This window comes from Rousettus aegyptiacus, unplaced genomic scaffold (genome assembly GCF_014176215.1).
Source record: "Rousettus aegyptiacus isolate mRouAeg1 unplaced genomic scaffold, mRouAeg1.p scaffold_m13_p_3, whole genome shotgun sequence".
NCBI lineage: Eukaryota > Metazoa > Chordata > Mammalia > Chiroptera > Pteropodidae > Rousettus > Rousettus aegyptiacus.
This window is the reverse complement of record NW_023416306.1, coordinates 93,732,024-93,757,660: the sequence shown is the minus strand read 5'-3', so window position 1 is coordinate 93,757,660 and position 25,637 is coordinate 93,732,024. Positions and strand designations below refer to the sequence as shown.

At 31.2% G+C, this 25,637-nt stretch overlaps 1 protein-coding gene and 1 pseudogene across 15 annotated transcripts in view; one reads left to right on the top strand and one right to left on the bottom strand.

The window, feature by feature from the left end:
• Positions 1-25,637, top strand: part of MIA2 (MIA SH3 domain ER export factor 2) — a 77,851-nt gene that overhangs the window by 25,260 nt on the left and 26,954 nt on the right. For 10 of the 15 annotated variants that reach the window (XM_036238944.1, XM_036238942.1, XM_036238941.1 and 7 more), the window contains 18 exons: positions 64-195; positions 3,563-3,584; positions 4,291-4,379; positions 7,959-8,030; positions 9,514-9,540; positions 10,133-10,243; positions 10,884-10,955; positions 11,497-11,601; positions 12,480-12,602; positions 14,158-14,263; positions 15,518-15,564; positions 16,271-16,361; positions 18,136-18,274; positions 21,202-21,303; positions 22,193-22,253; positions 22,789-22,824; positions 23,763-23,830; positions 25,048-25,130. In XM_036238944.1, the coding sequence (XP_036094837.1) occupies positions 64-195; positions 3,563-3,584; positions 4,291-4,379; positions 7,959-8,030; positions 9,514-9,540; positions 10,133-10,243; positions 10,884-10,955; positions 11,497-11,601; positions 12,480-12,602; positions 14,158-14,263; positions 15,518-15,564; positions 16,271-16,361; positions 18,136-18,274; positions 21,202-21,303; positions 22,193-22,253; positions 22,789-22,824; positions 23,763-23,830; positions 25,048-25,130 (1,486 nt within the window). The remainder of the gene's footprint in view (positions 1-63; positions 196-3,562; positions 3,585-4,290; positions 4,380-7,958; positions 8,031-9,513; positions 9,541-10,132; positions 10,244-10,883; positions 10,956-11,496; positions 11,602-12,479; positions 12,603-14,157; positions 14,264-15,517; positions 15,565-16,270; positions 16,362-18,135; positions 18,275-21,201; positions 21,304-22,192; positions 22,254-22,788; positions 22,825-23,762; positions 23,831-25,047; positions 25,131-25,637) is intronic. The other 5 variants (XM_036238943.1, XM_036238955.1, XM_036238950.1 and 2 more) reach the window with 1 other exon arrangement.
• On the bottom strand, positions 12,224-12,342 carry LOC118600650 (annotated as a pseudogene).

Here is a 25,637-nt window from a genome sequence, read left to right as displayed (position 1 = left end):
GTTTGTCATCAACACTTCTTATCAAAAGTATATTTTAAAAAGTTAATTTTCTTTGTCTTGAAGGTTGTGGCAGCTTTGCCTGAAGATATGAGACCAGGTCCTACTCCCTATGGTTTGCCTGGGGAATTGCTGATATGTGCAGCTACTGTTGGAATTTTTGCTTTTTTCTTGTTTTTGTGGAGAAGTTTTCGATCGGTAAGTAACCAATGCTGTATAGTGAGAGAATGTTCATTTTGTCTTCAGCTAGAACAAGTAATATGAGAAACATGTCTTTTGTTTTAAGGAAACAGATTAAGTTGTAGTTATGTTACTACTGTTACTAGAAACAACATGGATTTAGAGGAATTTTTTAAGTGTAAAAATTTTAAAGGATTTCTTTGTAGAAATGTTCTACACTAATACTAAAACCCTTCCTTTATTAATGATTGATTGATTTTTGGTTTGTGTTTGTTTTTAACAGTATACTAAACATCTGGGAGTTTGCCACCTAATCTGGAAACAAAAACATTGACTATCACCTTTATTTAAGTGATCCTCCCCCATTTAATCCCCCTACTTCTCTCTGTACTAGAGGTAGTCCTGTTCTGGATCCTGTGTTGATTATTCCCATGCCTTAAAAATATTGTTTTTGGTCATATCTTCATCTATTCTGTAATTTTACTTGGTATCATCCCATTTGTCATGTTTTGGAACTTTTTTACCCCATCTTTTATTGCTAAGGTTCATATATATTTTGGGATGAGGTTTAATTTTTTCCATTTTTATTACTCTAGGCTATTTCATTATAAGAATATACTAAAGTTTATTTGTTTTCTTTTAGTTATTTTTTGTTACAATTAGTGCTGCTGTGTATAATATTATATATATCTCGTATCGTATATTTTTAAGTTTCTCTTGTGAGTATACTTAGGTGTATGATTACTGGTTATAGAGTATATGGGAGTTCTGCTTTTAAAGATAATGCCAAATTCTTTTCCAAATTGTCTGTACCAGTTCACACCTGTACCAGCAATATATAAGAGGTCCTAGGGATCTATTTGGTTTCTCTCCTCTCCAACACTTGTTATTTTGCCGCTTGAATGGGTATAAAGTGGTGCATTATCGTGGTCTTGATTTGAATTCCTCGATCACTAATGATATTGAACTCTTTTACTAAATTTACTAGCTGTATGTTTTTGTTCTTTTGGGAAATAATTGTTTATGTCTTTTGCCCATTTTTCTGTTGAGTAGTTGTTTTTTCTTTGCGGGCATTCTTTATGAATTCTTGATGCTGTCTTTGGTGATGATTAAGTGTATAGCAAACATCCCACTATGAAATAGCTTTTCATTTTCCTTAAGGTGTTTTCTGATGAATAAATATTCTTAATTTTAAAATTTTGCTTTTAAACACTGAAGTCCTTGATTCTTCTTGAATCCAATTTTTTTTTTTTGTCTGATATGGGATAGAGATTCAGTGTAATTTTCTCACCTTATATAAATATTTTTCTCACTTTTATTTATTGAATAATCCCTCCTTTCCTTATTCATCTGTCATGTTAGGTATTAGAGTTCCACATACATGTCGATCTTTTCTGTACTCTTAATTCTATTCCATTGATTATTGTTGAAAACAGATATATGTATATTATTCTATATCTTCCCCTTGGGTTAAATGACTAATTTGTCTTGTTCACATATTATATATTCTTGCTCTTTTTTGCTTATTTCATCTATCAAGAATGAACAGAAGTGGGCTGAATTCTTCTGTCATGATTTATCACTTTCCATAGTTCTGTCAATTCTTGCTTTACATATTTTGATCGTATTTCGTGGGATACGTGTTTGGAATTTCTGTGTCTCTTGGATTGAACTTTTTATCAATGATCTAGTGACCCTCTATAACTCAAGCGATGCTTTGGTCTTATTAAGGTCTCTTCTCTGATGTTAACATAGGTATTACCAACTTTCTTTTGGTTGATATTTGATATGTCTTTTTTCATCCTCATACTTTTTAGCCTTTCTTTGATCTTTTTCTTAATGTGTGTCCTGTGTAACTTCTTTTATATCTAATTTGACAACTTCTGTTTTTTCACTTGAGTATAGTCTGTCTACCTATGATTATTGATATATTTGGATTAGTTTCTTTCAGCTTAGTTTATTAATTTGTTCTATTTTCTGTATGTTTCTTTTAATTCTTTTTACATTAATAACACATCTTCCTACTAAGAAGATAAGGACCTTAGCATGCTCTCATATCCCTTGGTCTCTTTCACTTTCTAACCTCATAATGTTGTTATAATCTAAAATTTTCATTCTGGATATATTTCTCTTTTTCTTGTCTTTGTTCTTAACTTTCTCCTTCATTCACGCCCCCTCCCTCAAGACTACAAAAAAATATTACCAAGATATTTGATCACCTTTATTGACATATCTCTTGCAGGATTTCCTGGATTTAATTCTTCCCATACCTGAATACTTCTTTTAAGATTGTTCTAGTGTGGGTCTTTGTATGGGAAAGCTTCTAAGACTTTATTTTGAATCCTTGAGGATATTTGAATTAAGTCCTCACAGTGGAATGATAATTTGTTGGATATAACCATTTTAGGTCTAAAGTTCTTTTTAATACTTTAAATCCCTTACTTCCTTGTTTTTTTTACATCTAATGTTACTTATCGAAAAGTCTAATGTCTGATTCTTATTTGTAGGTGATCTGTTCTCTGTGGAAGCTTTTAGAATCTTTTAATTTGATATTCTTATTTCAATGTAATGTGTCTAGGTTTGAAAAAATTTTATTTCTTTTTTAGAATTTTCTGGCATCTCTTAATATGAGACCTTTTATCATTTTTTTTTTTAATTCCAGGAAATTTCTTCTGCATTTTATATTTTTATTTCTCTTTTTGGGTCTGCTATGTTTTAGATGTTGGCCCTTAACACTTAAGACTTTTATATATTTTAACTTTTTTTCCCATTTTTTTTTGTATTTTTCTGTTACCTTTTGAGATAGTTCCTCACTTTTATGTTTCAGTTAACTAATTTATTCTTCATCTTTACCTCTTCTACTATGCCTTGACTTTACAATGTCTTTTTTAAGTTTATCTCTATACATCTTATGTAGACAAGTTAAGTGCCCATTGTTTTTACATTTGCTTATATTGCCTTGGCCCTAACCCTGATCGCCTTACACATGGAATTTTTCCTTCATTATTTGAGAGAGAGAGAAGTTGGCACATTTCTCAAATTGTGTTTTGGATATTAGCACTAGGAGAAGAAGATAATAGAGGCATATTGAAATAGTTTGTTTTAGGGTCAAATATGTTTGAGGAACAGTGGGCTAAATAAAATAGGTATTTTTAAGATACATTATTTCAGAGCCTTTAATATGCTAATGTACAATGTGAACCTTCAATAGGGAAACTTTAATATGTAGCATTTATCTCATTGAACATAGAACTCTTGGCTAACCTATATTCATAGTAAGGCAATAGAAAAATGTTATATTTAATTTGGCAGTGTAAGTTAAATAAATTAGATTTACCTGAATGTATATTTGTTTTAATGTAATTTTGTTTAAATTTTTTTTCAGATTAGAAGCCGGCTTTACATGGGTAAGCTCTTTTTTTCTACTTCAGATCTCACCATTTAAAATTATGTATAATTTTACAACTTAAAACAATTTACATGTGGTAATATTAACTTATTAGGGTAACATAGATTAACGACATATGATTTTTAGTTGTATAAGATTATAATTTGACATACGTGTACTCTATTGTATGCTCACCACCTGAAGTTTCGTTTCCTTCTGTTACCATGTATGTATTTGACCCTTTACCCACTTCATCCACTTCCCACTCTCTTTCCCCTCTGGTAACCACCATTCTGTTTTCTGTATCTGTGAGTTTTTTGTTTGTTTTTTGTTCATTTGTTACTTTTTATTTTATATTACACATATGAGTGAAATTATACGATTTGTCCTTTTCCATCTGGCTTATTTCACTAAGCACAGTACTCTCAGTATCCATCCATGTCACAAATGGCAGTACTTTGTTATGTTTCTATGGCTGTGTAGTGTTTCACTGTGTGTGTATATGTGTATGTATGTGTCTATGTGCCATGTTTCACTGTGTGTGTATATGTGTGTGTCTGTGTCTATGTGCCACATCTTCCTTAACCATTCATCCGTCAGTGGACACTTAGGTTTCCATGACTTGGCTATTGTAAATAATGCTGCAGTGAACATAAGGGTACATATGTCTTTATGAATAAGTGTTTTCATAGTTCCACTTTTTTTTTTTTTTTTTTAATTTTTAGGAAGAGAGAAAAAGCTTGCTGTAGAACTTTCTACACTAATCAAAGAAAAATGTCAACTACTTGAAAAATTTAGCCTTGTTCAAAAAGAGGTAAGACATTTCTGAAAATGTTAACATTCATGTTAGTGTCAGAGGACTTTATACTTCTTTATTAATGCTTTATTTGCAAAGTATGAGAGTTTAGTTGCTCCTCATACTACCTCTTATTAATTTTTAACTGTTGTGGTAGGTGCATAGTGGTGCCTTGTGATTTCAATTTCCTTTTTCCTGACTAATGTGGTTAAGCACTTTTTCATATGTTTGTTGGCCATTTGGATGTTCTCTTTATGAAATTTTCTGTTTCCTTTTACATTTTTAAAGGTACGGTTATCTATTTTGTTTTGATACATAGAATTTTTTTCTATGTTTTGGATATGAGTCCTTTGTCAGATATATGTATTGCAAATATCTTCCACTCTGCCTTTTTATTTCAAATGGTGTAAGCAGAAGTTTTTAATTTTAACATAGTCTAATTTGTCAGTCTTTATGATGACTGCTTTTTGCTTCCTAGTGCAGAAATTTTTGTCTACTCAAGAATACGAGGACATTCTTCTTTTAGAAATGTTATTGTTTTACTTTGCTCATTTAATCTTTATTAGTTAGCTAGGACTGTCATAACAAAATACCATAGACTTGGTGGGTTACACACAGAAATTAATTTTTTCATAGTTCTGGAGGTTAGAAGTCCAGGACCAAGGTGTTGCCAGGGTTGGTTTCTTCTGGGGCTGCTTTTCTTGGCTTGAAGATTGCTATCTTCTTTCCCTGTCCTCACATGGTCTTTCCTTTTTGCTGGTGCCTGTTTCTGGTATTTCTCTGTCCAAGTTTTTTTCTCTCAGGACATCATTCAGATTGGATTAGGGCCCACCCTAACAACCTCAGTTTAATTTTATCACCTCTTTAAAGTGCCTATCTCCAAATATAGTCAAATTCATACTGTGGATTGGGGCTTCAGCATATGAATTTCTCTGTTTGTATGTGTGGTAGGGGGAACTGTTCAGCTCAAATTTAATTAGTCTTTGCCTGGAATTGAATCTGTGATAGTGTGATTTGGAGGTCAAGATTCAATGTTTTTCATATGGATATTGAATTAATCAGTGCTATATATTGAAAAGACCATCTCTTTGTTCTGTAGTGTCATCTTAAATCAAGTGACTGTATATGTCTGAGTCTGTATCTATATCTTTTGTCCTGTTAGTCTATTTTTTAAATTTTCATGTCAACTATGTTTTTTTAATCTATTATATTTTTATAACAAGTCATGATATCTGACAGTATAAACCTCCAAGTTTTTTGTTCTTCAAGATTGTCTTGGTTATCTTGGCATTTTATCTCTCCATATAAATTTTAAATCATTTTATCAGTTTACATGGGCACATAGCCTGCTAGGAATTTGATTGGGATTACATTGAATATATAGATCAATTTGGAGAGAATGGGCATTTTTATACTGTTGAGTTCTTATGTTTGTAATATGGTATATCCCTCCATTTTTGTCTTCTTAAAATTCTCTCAGTATTGTTTTATACATTTTTGGGTTGAGGTCTTACTCATCTTTTCTTAGATTTAATCCCTAGTATCTGATGATTTTTAAAACTATTGTAAATAGTGTTTTTTTTTATAGCTTTGTTGAGATAGTATTCATATACAATATATTCACCCATTTAAAATGTACAAATGAGTGACTTTTAGTATACTCACAGACTTGTGCATCCACAATAAATTTTTTTCATTTTTATTACCCCAAAAGGAGATACTATACCCCTTAGCTAGCTAGCACCCTTTGCCTTATCTCCTCCATTTCCAAGCCCTAGACAATTAACCTACTTTTTGTTTCTATAAATAGACCTTATGTAATGTCTTCAAGGTTCATCTATGTTGTAGCAGCAAGTATCAGTATTTATTTTTTTGCCAAACACTATTTCATATCTCAATTTATATATCCATCTGTCAGTTGATGGACATTTGGATTATTCTACTTTCTGGCTATTATAAATGCTGCTGCCATGCACAAGATTTTGTGTGGGTATATGATTTTAATTCTTTTGGGTATAAACCTAGGAGTGGAATTGCTGAATGTCTATTTAACTTTCGAAGAACTACCAAATTGTTTTCTGTAGTGACTATACCAGTTTATATTCCTACCAGCAGTATGTGAGTGTTCCAATTTCTCCACATCCTTCCCAACACTTATTTGTCTTTTTGATTATAGCCAATGTCTGACTGAGAACTCCATTATCTGTGTCCTCTGAGAGTCTGCTTCTCTTGCTGACTTTTTCCCTTGGTTCTCAGTCAGATCTTGTCTTCTTGAATACTAGGTTATTTTATGTTGAGTATCAGTAATAGTATAGTGAAAATGACATGGATAATTTTAATGTTATGGATGATATTATCTTTCTTGAGTGAGGGTTTACTATTGCTTCTCATAGGCAGATGGGCTAGGACATTTGTCATCATAGATTACTTTGATCACTTATTGAGATATTTAGAAACTTGGCCTCAGTTAAAGTAATTTGTCTGGTTTAGACTTTCTTATAAGATGGCCAGTGTGGGTTGGCATTAATTTTCTATTGCTGCTGTGACAAATTACCACGAACTTGGTGGCATAAAGTAACACAAACTTATTCAGTTATAGTTCTGAAGGTCAGAAGTCTAAAACCAGCCATATAGGGCTAAAATTAAAGTATCAGCGGTCTGTTTCCTCATGGAGGCTTCAGAAGAGAATCTGTTTCTAGCTTCTTCCACCTTCTGCAGGCTACTCACATTTTTTGGCTCATAACTGCGTCACTCTGTTCTTTGCTTGCATTTTCAAATCATCTTCTCTCCTCACTTTTATCTCGTCTTATAAGGACCCTTGGGATTATATTAAGCCCACCGAGATAATTCTATATATTCTTTCTATCTCGAGATCCTTAACTCATCACATCTGGAAATTTGGCGGGGGGCGGGGGGATGGTTAGAGAGGAATTTTGGGAGGTCATTATTCATCCTACGATGGAGTCCCACCCTAAAACCTGAGCTCCATAGCTCATCGTACTCATCAGATCCTGAACTCCAAATTTCGAGACTTCCTGATATATCCTGTTTTTCAAAAGTATTTTTGTCCAGCTCTTTTTCTTGTTCTTAGCAAGAAGGTTGATCCAAAACAACCTTGTCTTCTCTGTAATCAGTTATTTCTTTAAAGCATTGAAGAAAATGCATTTTGCTAAATCCTATAGCATTGTATGTTTCATTGTCCTTATTTTACATTGTCCTTGGTTGTTCTCTTTATCTTTTAAACATTTTATATTCCCTACTGACTATATTTGTTGTATAATTCGAATTAGAAGTGAAAATTTCTAATGGCTATGGAATATAAATTTATCTTTAATGAATAGGTAGACTTTGGATAGCTCTCTTAACTTTATGTGTGAAATTCTGCCATTTGTTGTCCAAGCTAGGGGGTTGTGATGTGTTAGCTGCCCTGGCTTCATTTGTTTTTGTGATCATATTGGAAGAACTTTAAGCTAAGTAAATCCAAGTAAATTTAATGTACCTGTGGAAGTAGATTCTGTCTGCTTCTGAGACACCTATCCAGATAAAACTTGGAATAAAATTTGTAGAGTTTTTACTCATAATGTTGTTTTATTTCAGTATGAAAGCTTAGAGTCATCTTTAAAGGATTCCAGCTTTGGGAAGGAGTCGACAGAAGCACAAAGTTTGGAGGTAAAAGCCAATAGTATAATTATAAAAGTGGGGGGAAGATTCTTAATAAATAACACAAACACACAAACTTTAAAAAGTAATGCATCTTCTCAAAACTATTTCAGAGGAAATGTGAAAGAGCTTCTCTGAACGTTAAAGAAAAGGTTAAATATAGGAAATAGAACATTAGTAAGTAGCATAATAAATTTTAAATATTTGAGCTCTTGTCGCTAACTTGTTTTGAGTGAGGCACCTTTGGTTCACTGGAATCTAGGCAGTATAGAAGCTCAGTTTTAATTCCTGGGAAATGTATTATTTTTTTGTGGCCACTTTTTTTTTTTTTTTTTTGATTCACTTTGCTACAGAAAGAAAAATAGGATTTCTAAAAATAAATTTAGCAATAGTTGGCAACCACAAATTATGTATATTGTGCCATCCCCATTATGTTAGGAGCTGGCTAGAATTCGATCAGAGATTTTTGTTATAAGCAGTGGTGTGCTGGTAAATATTTAACAACTAGCTCTCTGAAAAGCAGGCGGCCTTATTTTCGAGTTCTGTTGTATAAATACTCCGACTGTGACCAATTTCAAGATGCCAACATGATGTGATGAATGTAGACTTTGGAAGAGGTAGGCATACTTGGCCCTCCTGAGCCAGGTATGATTTGGGTAATAGTAAAGAAGGAAAGTATAATAATTTGTCATTTAGCTAAGCTACAACAGATTGGGGTAATAGGAGTGCCTTACTAACCTTTTGAGATGGAAGTGTTGTAAAAAGCTTACTAATATTAAAGTAGAAAACAATGGACTTTGTATCTTTGGCGCATGTCTCAGTCCAGCTTGGCAGTTAGTCACCAATATCTGTAATCGTCAGAAAGTTAGTGTATCGTGATTCAGAATTTCCTAGTAGAGTGAAGAGTAAGTGAAAATTGAATTCCAGATAAAATAAATTTAATCTTTTCTTTCTTCATTTGTTACCTGTTAATATCCTCAAGAACTTGTTGAAATTGTTATATGTATTTTTTGTTGATATTTTCTTTGAACCGTTCTAGTAGTTTGATTAAAAAAGAATTTAAAAAGGCATTTTGCATGCTAACAGAAGAGCAAACACTGGAATGCAAAGACATTTACTCAAGCTTGGTGGTATTATGGATAACGTTAAACACCAATTTATTCTCAAGCATTTAAATCACATAATCTAGCATGAAGATTTCTTTAAAATGGATGTTTGGAAGTTTTTCTCTAATTTTATTATTTTTCAAAAACATAGTGTTTATTTTCAAGATTGGTAAATATAATCGAATATAAAAAACTTGGTCAAATCTGTAGATGAAATCAAAACAATATAGTAATTTGATTCAAGCTGGAATTCATATAATTAAATAGTAAAATTTGGGGAAACGTGTATAAATAAGTTTTTAACCACTATAATATAGTGCATATTTATTCTATTTTATTTTGGCTTGCATTAAATTCTTTGAATTTTTGGTTTATTTTTTTTTAAGTTTGTTGAAGGATCACAAATATCAGAGGTATGTTTATTATATTTAATATCCAATTGGAATAGTCCAATAACTAATCATTTTTAATTCAGAAGATCACAGAAAAATAATATTCTATAGTATATTATTAGAATAGAATATTATTCTAATATAGAATATTACTACGAAGCAATTTTGATTAGTTTTTGAATTTATTTTTTATTTTATCTTTACTTATATTAAAGTGAATTTATTTCTCATTTTCCTCTTCATAATGCTTTAAAGCAGAGGTTGGCAAACTAGACACTGGGCTTGCCAACTGTTTTTGTAAATAAAATTTTATTGGAACAAAGCTGTGTTCATTCATTTATGTATTTTTTTTGCTTCCTCACTACACAGGCATAATTGAGTAATTGGGATGGAAACTGCATGGCCTACAAGCCTAAAATATTTACTCTCTGGCTCTTTATAGAGAAAGTTTGCTTATCCCTATTAGAATTGCTATTATTTCAGGGTTATATAAATGAAGAAATAAACTAAACTTATTTAACTTATAGCATGTATGTTTGATTATACTTATACCCTGATTTACCCTAATGAAAAATTCCTATGTTCATCTTAAAAAGTTGGCTTCTTCTTTTAGGCAGTCTGTGAAAAGTTGAACTTGTCCAAATCTGAACTCGAGGATGAAATACTCTTTCTGGAAAAAAAGTTAAAAGAAGAGAAATCTAAACATTCCGAACAAGACGAATTGGTAAGGCTTTTGTGTTTGAGAAGATTATAAGAAAAAGAAAGTTACCGAATTTTAAAAAATTAATATGCTTTTAGTTACAGTATTATTTATATACACAGTAAAAAATTCAAAGAATACAGAAGGCTATGAAGTGGAGAGTAAAAATTTCCAGATTTACTAGCTCTTTTCATTTGCTAGAGGTTATTATTATCATGTTAAGTTTCCTGGATATTTTTAAAGAAATTTTCTATATGTGCTATGGGAATAGCTCACATAAATAATAAGTTGAATATTCACATGCATAGTAGATTTTATGTTATCACTCAAAAGCCATGTTAAGAACATTTTAACTTTATTTGTCATCCTATTTTAAAATCTGTCTTAAGGTATTGATGTGTATAAATTATTTAGTGAGATATGACATTAGTGGACTTATCTGGAGCCTATATAACTTAAATGTTATAATATTAAAGATGAGATAAAATACTATTATGTAACTTTCATATAAAATTTCTTTAAGCATATGGCTGAGGTTTCTTAATTTGAGCCCTCAACTTTTTGAGGAAAGTGTTAGGTTAACAATATATCTAATATATGTGGCATCTTGGAAACCAGAGGAGTTTAGTAAATACTTGTTTATTGATTGATACTGTCTTTCTAGATGGTAGATATTTCAAAAAGGATACGGTCCCTAGAAGATGAATCAAAATCCCTCAAATCGCAAGTAGCTGAAGTAAGTTGAATTAGTCTTATATGTTTGTTGCTTTTGAAAATCATTTCAATTTTATTTTATGATTAAAAATAATATATAATATTAGAATTTGAGATATAAGGGTCTTAGATATATATTTTTTACACATGGTACCTCAGGAAAGTTGAATTTTTTATTGGACAATTTATTTATTGAGCTATTGCTATGTCCTGGTCACTGTTGAAGGTGTTTGGCACTTAACATTAGTAGAGAAAATTGACAGAAAAACTCTCATAAAGTTTAAATTCTGGTAAGAGAGACAGTGAATAAAAAGTTAACAAAACTTGCTACATAGTTTGTAGAAGGTTACAAGAGTTTAAATCAAGATCCAAGGTCACATGGCAAGTTAATATCAGATCCATGACTAGACCTGATTCTAGGCCAGCTTTTTTTCTGCTAGGCCATATTGCCTTTCCTATTAATGTTGGTGTGTTTTTTACTTTAAGTTTATGTTATAGAGAGTATGTGTAAAAAAGCTACTGTATTAAACTGTTTTAAACTCAATATGATGTATTTTACTTAGGCCAAAACAACCTTCAAAATATTTCAAATGAATGAAGAACGACTTAAGATAGCTATAAAAGATGCTTTGAGTGAAAATTCTGTACTTCAGGAAGGCCAGAAACAGGTTTGTACTGTATAGGGATTCTTCATCCTGTGAATATGTAATTATAAATCTTCTGGGCATACTCATGACTGACCCATGCTAAGGGCAAGAATGAGCTTTTCTTGGAGACCATGAGAACAGGACAATCTCCTGCATACCCCTTGGTGTCTTTCTTATGTAGGAAAATTTTTAATAAAGTAAGATATGGCATGTTATATGGGATATAAGGAACAGTAAGGAATGACCAAATCTAACAGATATGAATGTGTCAGAAAACATTTTATTTAATATAAATTTATTACGTTAATCAGTCGAAGAATGTTAAAGTGTCTGTTATTTCACATTACCACTCTTTTGAAGGTTCTTTGAAAATAGGAGCCTGCCCTCCTTCCCTTCCTTTCCTTCTTTTTCCCTTCCGTCCTTCCCTCCCTCTTTCATTCCATCCCTTATTCTATTCCTCCCTTCTTTCCTAGCAACACGTTACATTGTTATTTTCCATTTATTTATCTATCTATCTATCTATCTATCTATCTATCTATCTATCTATCTATCTATCTATCTATTTGGCGAGGCAATCTGTGGTTGACCACACAGATTACAAGGACCTTGTCAGTTTACAATCCCTTATTTTTTTAATTTTTTATGCCTAGAGCACTTGGTCTTCCGAGGTGGTCTTCCATCCAAGTACTAACCAGGCCTGACCCTGCTTAGCTTCTGAGATCACATAGGATCGGGCTTGTTCAGGGTAGCATGGCTGTAGATTATTTCGGGCTTGTTCAGAGTAGCACGGCTGTAGACAATTTTTTTTTTTTTTTAAGTTATCAATGATAAACTTAAATAAATAAGGATGGTAAGGTAATATGAGTTGTCTTTCTTTTTTTGTTGGGTTTGAATTTTAGCTTTTACAGGAAGCTGAAGAATGGAAAGAACAAGTGAGTGAACTTAATAAACAGAAAATGATACTTGAAGACTCCAAAGCACATGCGAAACAAGTTCTATATGATAAAGAAAATCAGATCAAGGTAAATGGCCCTGGTTTTAGGGACCAAGTTAGCTAGACATTTTTACTAATTTTTGAAATTTGAAAATTTTTGTTTTTAGCAGTTTTATTTTGATCATTTATTTTGCCAGATTTGAAAATGTGTACTTTTTCTGCATACATTTCCAGTTTGTATTAGTATTATCACCTGTGCTGCCAAATGCTCCTTGAAGACTTAAAGATTTTAGTATACATATATTAACATTTCATATGTTTTTTTTATCCCTTTTTTATCCCTTTTTTCCTCTCCTTTGTATTTTAGCCTTGGTACTTAATGAAGAAAAAGAATAATGGACTTTACCTTTTTCTTTAGACAGCCATCTATTTCTGTTGATAAGAAAATATTGGAAAGAATTTTAGAAATTGGACAGATGAAGTTATATGTATTGGTTGAATATCTTTAATACTTAGGTTAATACTTTCACAGAGATGAATACTTAAAACAAATCTAATTGAAACTTGGCTCTAATAGGAATAAAATAATTGATACTACTGTTCAGATTTGTTGACTTTTTCCTACTCCCTGTCTCACCCTCCTAACCTTTTTCCTGCCTGTTCTTCTAAATCTTATACTTTTGAGCTGCAAACATACATGGTTATGAGGATCAAGCAATAAGATGTAAAACTAACATTCTGTAATTTACAGAGTGAAGTGAATGTTATCATCTTGAAAGCTATGCATTTATGCCATTTATGTTGCTACTAAGAATGTTTTCAAGATTTCATCTTTAGAAGTTGTATTCATAATTTGGCACATTATTTATTTTTTTTTCTGCCTAAATTTACTCTACTAAAGGACTTGGGATTTTTCCTAAACAGAAAAAGAATAAGATGCTAATCTCAAGCTCTACTCAAAGCTATAGGCCATGTTATTTGTGCTAAGAGGGAGCTGACTAAAGGGTGGAAATTGTAGAGAAGAATGGATTTTTAGCTAGGTCCTTCCACAGAAATAAATGGCACAGTCATTTTATTATCTGTAGTGCTAGCAAATCTTTCTTTATTCAATAAAATTCAAAAAGTATTGTTGGAAAACTTCTAATGCTCCAATTCGGATTCTGTCTTATAATTTCTTTTTCTTTATGTCAACTGAACCTTCCAGCTAGTTGTTTACTTGAATAAATTGAATCTGTGAAATTTGATCTTTTCATATATCATGAACCTCACTTGCAGGTTAGTTCGACTTCACATGAAATATATGCTCATGTTAATGGCCACTCTTATTTGCAGCATGTGAGAAATCTCATATAAGAAAATAATTTGTCATTTTATAGTCGTGATATATTTAACAAAAATGGGCAATTATCAAGAACTGTGTTTGATTTAGGAATAACTGGTTTTGGTTTTTAACTTTAAGAATTTAATAGTCAATAAATGTTAAGCTTTTTGGAGTATTTTTATATTAATATCAGTAGAGAATAAGAGCTCATGTACTGTTATTTATGTGCATGGATTTTTAAAGTACAACTGTATACTCAGAAGTTGTAAATTGTTAACATAAGTCATTATCCTCTCTTTTTCCCCCTTTGCTAAATGTCAAGTCTCTGACTGAACGCTTGCTAAAGATGAAAGATTGGGCTGCTGTGCTTGGAGAAGATATAACGGATGATAACTTAGAATTGGAGATGAAGAGTGATTCAGAAAATGGTGCGCACTTAGCTATTAAATGCCTCATTTTCTTGCTAAAAATGATGACCAGCTCTTGTATTTCCTTTTATTTCCCCACGTGTACCATGTTCTTTATACACTTGTGCTTTGGCCCATCTTGTCTATCTTTCCCTAATATTCTCTTTCTCACCATCCTTTATAGTTAAGCTTCTGCTGGAATATAGCCTTTTCAGTAATCTTTCCCCAACTCCTCAGACAGACTTACAGCCTTCTTCCTCTTTGTTCTTTTTATATATTGTCTGTGTCTTCATTATAGTAATTTTCACATTGCGTCATAATTATTATAATGCCTGTTTTTCCCTGTACTGTAAGCAAATCAAATGGATGAGAGAATAGTTTGAAAAAAGATGAATGTTCTATAAATGAGTACCTCAGGATAGTTTTTTTGTTGCTTTAGTTAGGTGATTCATATGGTTATATTACTTTAATATCTGCGATCCAAATGGTTATTGCAGTTGTTGGTTGTAGTCTGGAAACTCCGGAAAAAGTTAAGTTTACTATAGCTACTGGATATTCTCAAACCAATTCCTTTGACTTAGATTTTTTAAAAATTTTGGCATAATTATAGACTCACAGGAAGTTGCAAAAAGAGTACAGAGAGATCTTATTTATCTTTCACCTAGCTTTCTATAAAGGTAGTCCTTCAGACTTTTTTGTCTTTTCTCTTTTTTTCTCCCTCCATCCCTGCATAATTAACGAAGTTATTAAGGAAGAGAAGATACGATTTAAAAATTTTTTTCTTTGACGATAGCATTAATGAATTGGAAGAAAATTATATTTTCAAAGTAAATATGTATAGTTCTGTTTGTACTTTTTCACTTCTGCTTTATTTTCTAAGAAATAATTATTTTTCTAGTGAGACACTCATGCTTGTTTAACGTTATTTTAATTTGGAGTATAATTACACTCAATATTTTGTGTAGTGAAGAATTCTAAGAATAGTTGAGACTGTGGACTTTATTTAGGTGAATACCAAATCCCTGTTATAACTGTTTTTGGAGTGGTTAAGAACCTTGTTACATGATTTTATGTTACTTCCAGTGCTTTTATTGTTTAATTTCCTGGGAGCAGATCCAAACCCAAAGTCATTGTGCCTTATATCAAATTCATTATTGTAGCAAGAAGAGGGATAATAAGGCTCTAATTGAGTAAACTAATAAAATCATCTGGATGTCTATTGTGACATTGTATTTCCCTCCTAATTTATTGTTATGTTTTTATTTTTTATTATAGATAATCAACCAAAAGGAGGTTTGAAGAAACTAATTCATGCTGCTAAGGTTTGCATTGCTACATAAAAAAAAAATAAAGAACTAGAACATGGATTAAATCCCTGTGTCCTTAGTAACTACCTTTAAAGTCCATTTTATAGTTATAATATAAGACATTAGAATTTTCAGAAGTGATGAGGCTTATCTTCACCAATTGTTTTTTCTTTTTTATACCAACTAGTAATTCATATTGTTAATTTTTAGAATTTATGGTAACAAAATTTTTCAAGCTCTATTCATTTCTTTTGTCTAAGCAATATTTTAAAAACATTTATTTTCTCTCATACTTTCTTTTTGAGCATTTTTCTTCCTTTGATCTCGATATTTTCTTGTCTGTATTGCCCCATATCCTATTTTGAGAAGTAAATAATAGGTTCTTTTTCTTCTGGTTTATTCTTTCTCTTTTCTACCCTAGTCGTGGTATCCTGATCTTTACTGATCTGTAAGAAGTCTTCATAATGTAGTTTGAAGATTGCTTTAATCAAACTTATGTGTTAAAAGTAGGCAGAATGAAAATAACACTGTTTAAGCATCCATCACAGATCTTCTCTTTCCCTGTTCTGAAATTTCCAACTACTGATGAATTTGCTGACTTTCTAAGATGGAAACTGCATTGTTAGTTTGTACATTCTAGGCAATAATTACACCAAAGTGAGATTTTTTTTTTGTTATAACTGATTAATATTGCTTTTTTTCCTTTTCCCATTCTTTGAAGTTAAATGCTTCTTTAAAAACCCTAGAAGGAGAAAGAAACCAAATTTATACTCAATTATCTGAAGTAGATAAAACCAAGGAAGATCTTACAGGTGGGTAATATATATATAAAGTTTTCCTAAATAAATACATCTCCTTATAGAGAATGGTACCATAAATTGAATCAATTATGAGAAAATCCAATTTGATAGGATTTTAAATAATTTTTTTGTTTCTTATTTGTGAAAAATTAGTTCTGAGTTTTTGTTGTTGTTGTTAGTAAAGCCTTATCTGTTCCTCCATATTTATATGAAATTAAAGTAATGGAATTTTTAAAAAAACATGTAAAAGCATACTTATTTTTGAATTTTAGTGTTATATGTCTATGGCTTGAGATATTAGAAAGTAGCAAATTAAAACTTAAAAATTTCAAAATCTTTGTAAATTGCAAAATTGACTTTTCTAGTGGTACTACTATATTTTACAGGTTTTTACAGTATAGTTTCCTCCTTTAATGTACATGCATAGTATATTAGCACATGCAAGAATGATATTAGACATGTAGAACTGAAGTTTTTTTCATTGAAAACATTTTTATTTATTTTGCTGGTATAGTTGATATAAGTAACATCCCATTTTGTAAAAAAAAAAAAAAAGAATTTTACCACAACCATTTACATAAAGAATGTAAGGACATACTAAAACATCAACAATGATTATCCTGGAATATGGGATTATATATAGATTTCTCCTTGACTTTTACAGCCTGTATTTTCAAAAATTTTTACAATAGTGAACTGTACTTATTTGTAATAAAACACTTTTTGAAAAGGTTGAACCACCAAAGAATCATATTATTAAAAACAAGAATATAGCCTTATACATGATATTGATAGTTGGTTTATTTTGGATTTTGAAAAGAACATTAACTTAAAAATAAATTTTGCTGTATGTGACACATATTACTAAAAACCATGGGAGCATCACAGGAGGAAAAGATATGGAGCTCTCTTTTAAGGAAGCTGGATTTTAGTATATTAATAGACTCTCAGTGAGGAACTATTTAGTAAGTGCCAGAATACCAAGGATTTGCTCATCAGTTACCCCATTTGTTAATTAAATTGTTTGGCAAATTTTTATTATTTTCTGAGGCTATATTTGGAGACTATATGTCTGCCTGTACCCTCCTTCCAAATTTAACTTTCTTTTTTTAATAGGTCACAAAAAAGAAATTTCTACAATCCATTTTTTCTATTTATAACATGAAAGTTTTCTTCTAAACTGCTTCCCCTCTTTGCTCATTATTTACAGTTCTCTTTTAAGATATAGAGGATATGAAACAAAATGTTACAATAGAAATACAAAAATATAATAGTTTAAGTGTTGGTTTATTTTTTTTAATAGGATTGATTCAGTTTTAATAGCAATAATAATACAACATTAATGTCTGTCAAATGACTGTTCTTGGTTATGGCTTAAAGCTTAAGTCAACAGATGTGAATTTAAAAATACCATACAGGGGGGTGGCTCCATAGTGTAGTGGTTAGCACATCTGCTTTACACGCAGAAGGTCCTGGGTTCCCACCCCAGGTGGAGCCACGGACCACGCTCTGGCCTGACTGCATGCCTTAAGCATGTGGGAGGAGATGCCCCGCCTTCAGAGATCCAGTTCTTAAGGGGAAATGGCAACGTCCATAGGTCAGAGGTGGAAGTAGGGGAGCGAGTAATTAAAAGAGGAAGAAAAAGAAAAAAAAATACTATACAGATTTTCTATTGTTGGAAAGAATCAGGTTTATTAATAATTTAAGTAATTTATTTGTATGAAATGTTAATATGCAACTCAAAATATTGACTTCTTTAATCGTGACTTTTAAAAATTGTCTATAGAATATATTAAAAATCTCCAGACTGAACAAGCATCTTTGCAGTCAGAAAATGAACAATTTGAAAGTGAGACTCAAAAGCTTCAGCAAAAACTTAAAGTAATGACTGAACTGTATCAAGAAAATGAAATGACACTTCACAGGTAATAAAAATTATGTTGATAACTCTACTGAATGGCAAGTAAAATTGCTTTAAAATGTTGCATATTCAGTTTATGTGATTATGCAAAGTTCTCAGTTTATTATTGGGTTATAATTTATCAATTCATTTTTTCAGAAAGTTATTTGATCTTGAAACACTTTCTTCAAGGAAGAAAATGTAAATGATCTTGGACTTCGGTGTTGCCAGCTAGTTCACAAAACCCTCTTTAAACTTCTTTTAAATAGTTAACAAATTATTGCTAATTAAACTTTCTAATACTGCAGGCTAGGTCAGGGAATCTGGGTGGACATCCTGAAATTGAACCCTACTCATTATGCATCTCTGATATATGTAAAACTGATTTCTTTTCACTGTGTAAATTGCTCCTGCTGAACTGTTCCTTGTCTTTGTAAATGGCTGAGTTGCTCAGGGCATCTGATCAAGCCATCTTTGACTTCTCTCTTTTATATGCCATATTCATTCTACCTTCAAATTCTGTCAGTCTTCCTATATCTTGAATCTGACTACTTTCCTCCACCTTCTATACTACTATGATCTAAGCCATCATAAGTTAGTACCTGGTGCCATAGCATCATGACTGGTGTCTCTCTTTGTACTCTTTTAACTTCCTGCTCTGTGTTTTCAGCAGCAGGACTATTCTAAAACAAATAACGAGTATTGTCATTCTCTTGCTTGGAATCACACTTAGAATTTAATCCAAAGCTTTTATCATGGACTCTACCAGATCTGGTTTATTTATTTTATTTTTCCCCCACTACGTTATAGCCACACTGATTTTCTTGATGATCTTTAGCGTGCCAAGTACATCTGTATCTCAGGGCCTTTTGTACTTTCCTCTTCTGCCCGGAATGGTATTCCCTTGTATAAGGTTCAGCCCTTCATTTAATTTAGGCCTAGGTTCAAATGATGCCTCAAAGAACCCTTCCCTGGCCAGCCTCACTAAAACAATACCTGCCATGCCCTGTCCTCTTATCTTGCTTTATGTTTCTTCATAGCCCTTATTCTCCTCTGATGATTGTCTTTATTGACTTACTTTTTTTTTTATCTTCTTCACATTAAATGTAATTCTATGAGAGCATTACTTTATCCTCTTCTCTTTGACTAAATGATAGTGGCTTTATGGTTTCTATCAGTAAACATAGTAATGAGCTCTTCTTTTTAGGTTAGGGTGAAAGATAATAAAATTTAGACATAAAAGGGATTTATTTCAAGTGAAAGAAATACTTTTGAGTGTATCTTTTGGACAAAAAAATATATGATTGATTATAGAATTTTAATGAGTAATGTTTAAAATTTTAAAGAAAAATTTCTGTAGATACTCAAAGCAAGGATGGAAGGTTGAGTAGAATCCTAGCTGTATATATATGTTGTTCACATACATACTTTCATTTCATTCATTACTTTGAAATGTTTTGGATTCTCAAAATATTATTTATTTCACTTACATTTAAATGAAAATATTTACTCCTTAAATTTAATAAATTATGCCACCATGTTTTCTTCAGAATAGAATATAGAGTCGATAGTATTAGTAAAATGTTAAATTAAAATTCTTGCCTATATGCATTGTGATTTAGACTCAGTGATTTTCTTGATGCTGGGTTGATGTTTTTTACTACCGATATATATTACATTACTAGCACTTTTCCAAGTTTAATATTGGAGAGGAGTGAAATGTGTAGAAGCTTGATATGTTGTTGCTTTAAATATGTGAAGTAAGATGTGAAGGATTTTTCATTACATCATTGCATTTCCTTTCACAGTAAAATTTTCATCATTAATAAGCCCACCCTAATTCAAGGGGAGGGGTTCATAGACTTTACCTCTTAGTGGGAGAGGTATCAAAGAATTTCTGGCCATTTTAAATCTTCACAGTCTATAAAAACACTGCCATCTCCAAAGCTCTTTATACTTTTATGCTTTTCCTAAGGCCATGACTTTTATTTTCTTATAATACCTATGAAACTATTGACCTGGGGAGTGCTTTCTAAGCAATATGTAATGTAGTATGTAGAACATAAAAAATTTACTGCTGCCCTGTAGAATTCTTTTAGTTTTTTACCTTGTTCCTCTTTAAAGATCATGAAGAAGGGGAGATATCCATAGCTAGCATTTCAAATGTGTTTTTCTTGAGAGACTAGTGTTATTAATGATATTCTGTGGAAACAACAGGATAATACAGTATGATGGAGTTAGCTCTATGCCTTGGTCCAATTATTTAGTTTCTCTGTTCTCTCTGTATGTGTGTGTATGTTTGTAAATAGTACCCTTTTTATAGAGTTGTTAAGATAATACCTGTAAAGGTTTAAGAACAATTTCTGGCACGTACTAATGGCACAATAAATTAGCTATTACAAGAGCTAGAAGTGGTAAGCAGGACTACTACTACTTTAATTTACTTTGGGTTTATTATGAGTTGGGGTTTCATGTGTGTTTGAGTGTGAGTGAACTGGCTTAGAAGACTAATCACTATTTTAAAACAAACAACTTAAAAATTGTTGAAACACAGCTCATTAGTTGGTAACTTCTAATAAGTGTAATGCTTCTTTATATAAGAAGTGTTGATAAATCATAAATATATTAATAGTTTTTATTAATACTTACTTTTGTTAATCTTATTGTTATGATAAATTCTTACAGAAAACTCTTGAAATTTTTATATTAGTATCACTGTTATTAGACAGGATGCTTTATAATTTGAGTTCCTAATATTAAATTCCATGCCAGGAATATTTTCACAAGTACTTTTTTCCCTTTGCATGTGATGTTTTTAGTGTATTATGCAAACTGCTTTATGGGAAGCACCCATATATAATTAAAGATATATGATTAATTATATAATTAAAGATATATACTTGATTATTTTATGACATATAGTAAAAGAAAGAAAATACTCTTTGTTTTAAGGAAATTAACAGTAGAAGAAAATTACCGGTTACAGAAAGAGGAGAAACTTTCCAAAGCAGATGAAAAGATCAGCCATGCAGCTGAGGAGCTGGAAACCTATAGGTATTAAATATATTTTACCCCCTTTTTTTTTGAGGTGGGACAAGTATCCAAAAGGCAAATGCTAGAAAAAATAAGACATTCAGAAAAACAATAGTATATTTTCATTTTCATTTAGGTGTCTTGCCATCATGCAACCATATAGAAAATGGAAAAAAGGAAAAAGTGGTTTTCTTTCAGGGTGTGAGATTTTAAATCTTTTACATTAGTTGTATTTGAACTTGAATATTCCTATTTTCTGTTCATCTAAAGACAATTATGAGTAACCATTAATTTCAAAGTCTTTCCTTGTTAGTTCAAATGAAAATGTATACAATATTAATGAATTCAAGAAATATGCCACTAAAAGAAAGTGAGCCACAATTAAAGTTCTAAAGTGTTTATGAGACTGTAAGTCTATCAGCAGCCTACCAAACTGAATGGTTGTGATTCTTCATTTTACATTAGGAAGAGTAAGCTTCAGTTTTATTCAGAAGAAGGAATTATCTTCTTAGTTTTTTAAAGGTAACAAGTAACATTTTATTTTGCACAAATTATTACTTTCCTAGAATTCTATTAAGATTACAGACACCTGAATAAATTTTCCAATATCATACTTCTTGAAAGTAAAAATGAACCAATGTACCATATAAATATTTGACCTTTGGTTTAGATAAACCCAAGTAGTATTACTTTTAAAGCTCAATTAATGTTAATATTGTATCAGGAAAAAATATACTTTAGAACTTCGTAACAGTGATTAACGTGGAGTTCTGGAGTTTGTTTGTTTGTTTGTTTGTTTGTTTTTAATGAAACGAAGTACTCTAGGTGCTTTAATTAATATTTTCAGTGGAGACAGTGTGTTCTGTCATTAGTATATTTTAATAGTAGATTGATTTTCTCTTCCCTGTAGAAAGCGAGCCAGAGATCTTGAAGAAGAATTGGAGAGAACCATTCATTCTTATCAAGGGCAGGTATGTGTGTATTAATTAATCAGAACATAATTCTAATTTGTTTGGATTGATATCTCTATTTTGATGCAGGAGTATAGTTACTTGACTAGTAGTACACATCTCTTAGAGTTTCCACATGTAGCTGTGGAACATTTCTAGGGAACCAGAGATTCTGGGAAATGAGATCATGTTTAAAATTGCCATGTCTGCTTCTTTGGGAATGTGGATTGCATAAATAAATAATGTATATCAGCATTGGGATCTCATATTCAGTCAGGCTAGTTGTTTCTTACTTGGCAATTTATATTGTAGTTGATTATTGCACAAAATAGAAATTTATTAAATAAAACTTTTGGTTGTCTTCATATTCAATTTTGTTTTAAAATAGAGTAGATCATTTGTATGTGAAAATTTGCTTTGAAATGTTACTGACTTTTCAGAAATGCTTGAGTTATTTTTGAGTTTATGAATTGTGTACTAAATCTTGGTTGTAGATATGAATGCTTTTTCTATAAGAAAAGTAGTTATTAATATTATAATGATTTTCTTTTTTCAGATTATTTCCCATGAGAAAAAAGCACATGATAATTGGGTAAGGATTAAATTCTCTTAGCCTCTTTAATTAAATTGTTCTTTTTCCTAATTTAAAAGAGCAGTATAAAAGGTACTTTTACACTGAAAATATTTAAAAAAATCCTTTGCTTTGTTCCTTATAAACTAAATACTTAGTTCATTCGTACAATTTGATTTTTTCTTCTCTGCTTTCAGCACATTACTTCTTTGCCAGGGGCTTTTACTCTCTCTGGGGAAGGTGATACAATGTTCATGGATTTATTTTTTCAGGGCACTGGGTTGCCATTGCCACTAATTTCAGTGGACAATTTACTTAAAATTTTGAGCTCATTTACTCATCTTTAAAACAATGACATGGAACTAAGTGAAACCTAAAGCCTTTTCTAGTTCTAAGAGTTCTAAAAATCTAAGAATTGTGGTATGTATCTGGTTCTCAGTGTTGAATTAAGAAGAAGACCATCATGAGAAATGGCATGTCAGTACTGCAGAGGAACGGTGTGATGAAATCATCATGATGTAGACCTTTATTGTTTCACAGAATTATAGTAATTTCTTTTTATAGATGGTTACCTTGTCCCATAGCCAGTGCTGCCATGCATGATGACCCCAAGTCTCCATTCTCATCACCCTAAGCTTGGGTCCTGTTACATTGCTCTTTTCACGTGATTTGGATATTTACAGCACCAAATAGTGCTAATCCTTGATTCACATTTAGATAACAGCATTTATTGGCAAGTATACAATTGAACTCCAGCCTTAGGTTTATTTCTTCTGGTTACACAAAATTCATTCCCATTTAAAATTATTCCCTAAATTAAAAATTTTTTACATTGAGTTTACTGAAATAGATACTTAAGTGATTTTGATTTTTTTTATGTCATCATTGAGATATTTATGTATATATATCTTTGATTTTAAGTTTGTTTACTGTATTTTAAAAAATATTATTTTTTCAAGTTGGCAGCTCGGACTGCTGAAAGAAACCTCAATGATTTAAAGAAAGAAAATGCTCACAACAGACAAAAGTAAGTATTCTAGCGGGAACACTTCAAAAACTAGTTATTACTTTTATTGTAAGTTGTTATTCTGTTAATTAGTTAATACTTTTATAAGGATAAACAAGAAAACTTACAGTAGATTTAACATATTAAGTAGTGTAATATCTATTAGTTTTACTAGGAGTTAATAGATTTTTTGTCGAAACACTTGTCTTAGGTCACTAACAAAGAAGAAAACTTCACAGATTCTTTTGTAAACGGTGAAACAAAACTTTAAAAAACAAAACAAAACAGGCTAGGTAGAGGAAGATTACATGAGATCGAAAGAGAAGGGATGAATCTGACAGTAATTCTCAGTATCAGCATCTTTTAATGGATAAATGGATAGAATAAATGTTTGTTATTTCTCTCATTCCCTGGTTTTTATATATTGGGTGGCATTACATTACAATAGTCACATTAAAGGGAGAAGAAAAGTGTACAATGTACAGTTGAAGGGAAGAGTAAATGCTTTTCTATGAAGATTTTAACAGTCTTCCGAAAGTGTTATAATTTCTTGCCAGAATATAGTATTAACATTATCCAATATTAGTTTTAGTTGTATTGCTTGCCTTTTCTAGTCAGAAATTAAAACCAGTGATTAAATGTTTTATTTCAGATCTAATAGTTAAAAACTAGAAATAATATTCTTTTAAAATATCAAATTTTTAAGTTAAAAAGTTTAGAAGTAAAAATAGTGAGTTAATTGGGTTTCAGTTTTATGTTATGGTTGGAACCATATGAGTAACATTACAATGGAAAGCATACATGACTCAGAGCCAGGAACCCTGTGTTTTAATCCTGGCTCTTTCATTTTGAATAAATTATTTAAACTCCTCGCCTCAGCCACATTAAGTTAAAAATGATAGACTTGGACTGGTTAATCTTGGAGGACCCTTCTATTTCTAAAATTTGTATTTTGTGATATTGTACTCTTTGTAGTCTGATTATGAAGGAAAAAAACAACAAATCCGGACCTCAACAAAACATCACTATCATTAGGCAAAAAGAAACATCTTACCCAAAAATAAGAAGTGGGGGGATTTTGAAAGGTATTTTGGTGACAATAATTTTAAAGGATCTGTTTATTCTATGCAGATATTGAGAAAGTGAAGAGTAGCTTGTTCTTGCTAGTGGCATTTTTCTTGAAATGTGGATGCTTCTTTTGGACAAGTAACTTAGAGATGTTTGTTTTTTATTTGCAGATTAACTGAAACAGAGTTTAAATTTGAACTTTTAGAAAAAGATCCTTATGCACTTGATGTTCCAAATACAGCATTTGGCAGAGGTAGTCTTTTTTTTTTTAACCCTCATTTGAAAATATATATTTATGTATATTGCACATAGAGTTTTTTATTAGTGTAAATTTAACACTATTATCTATAAATATTTTAGATTTTCGAGCTAGGGTGCTAACCTGAGTTCTCACAATTTTCAAAGATTCTGAGTTTTTGTTTCCCCAGCTATGAATAATTACTGTCTCTTTTTCTCGGTAGGATTTTATAAGATGATGTAGATTTAGTATTCTGAGCTCCTTGAAAAGAAATGTGCTCAGCACATTGTAAAGTACTCATTAATTATTTTTTGGTAGAATGAATGAATAAGGATTGCTTAAATAGAATAGCATTGTGATTTACACATTAACTATTTTTTGGTATTTGCTTGAATTATAAAAATGAGATTTAAAACAATTGGTTTTAATTAGTTAAAAATATTAATTAAAAGGTGAGAAAACCTGAGTAATCTGAGTTTCGATTGCTTTAATACCCCCAAGAGAAGACCAGTTCTTTGGAAT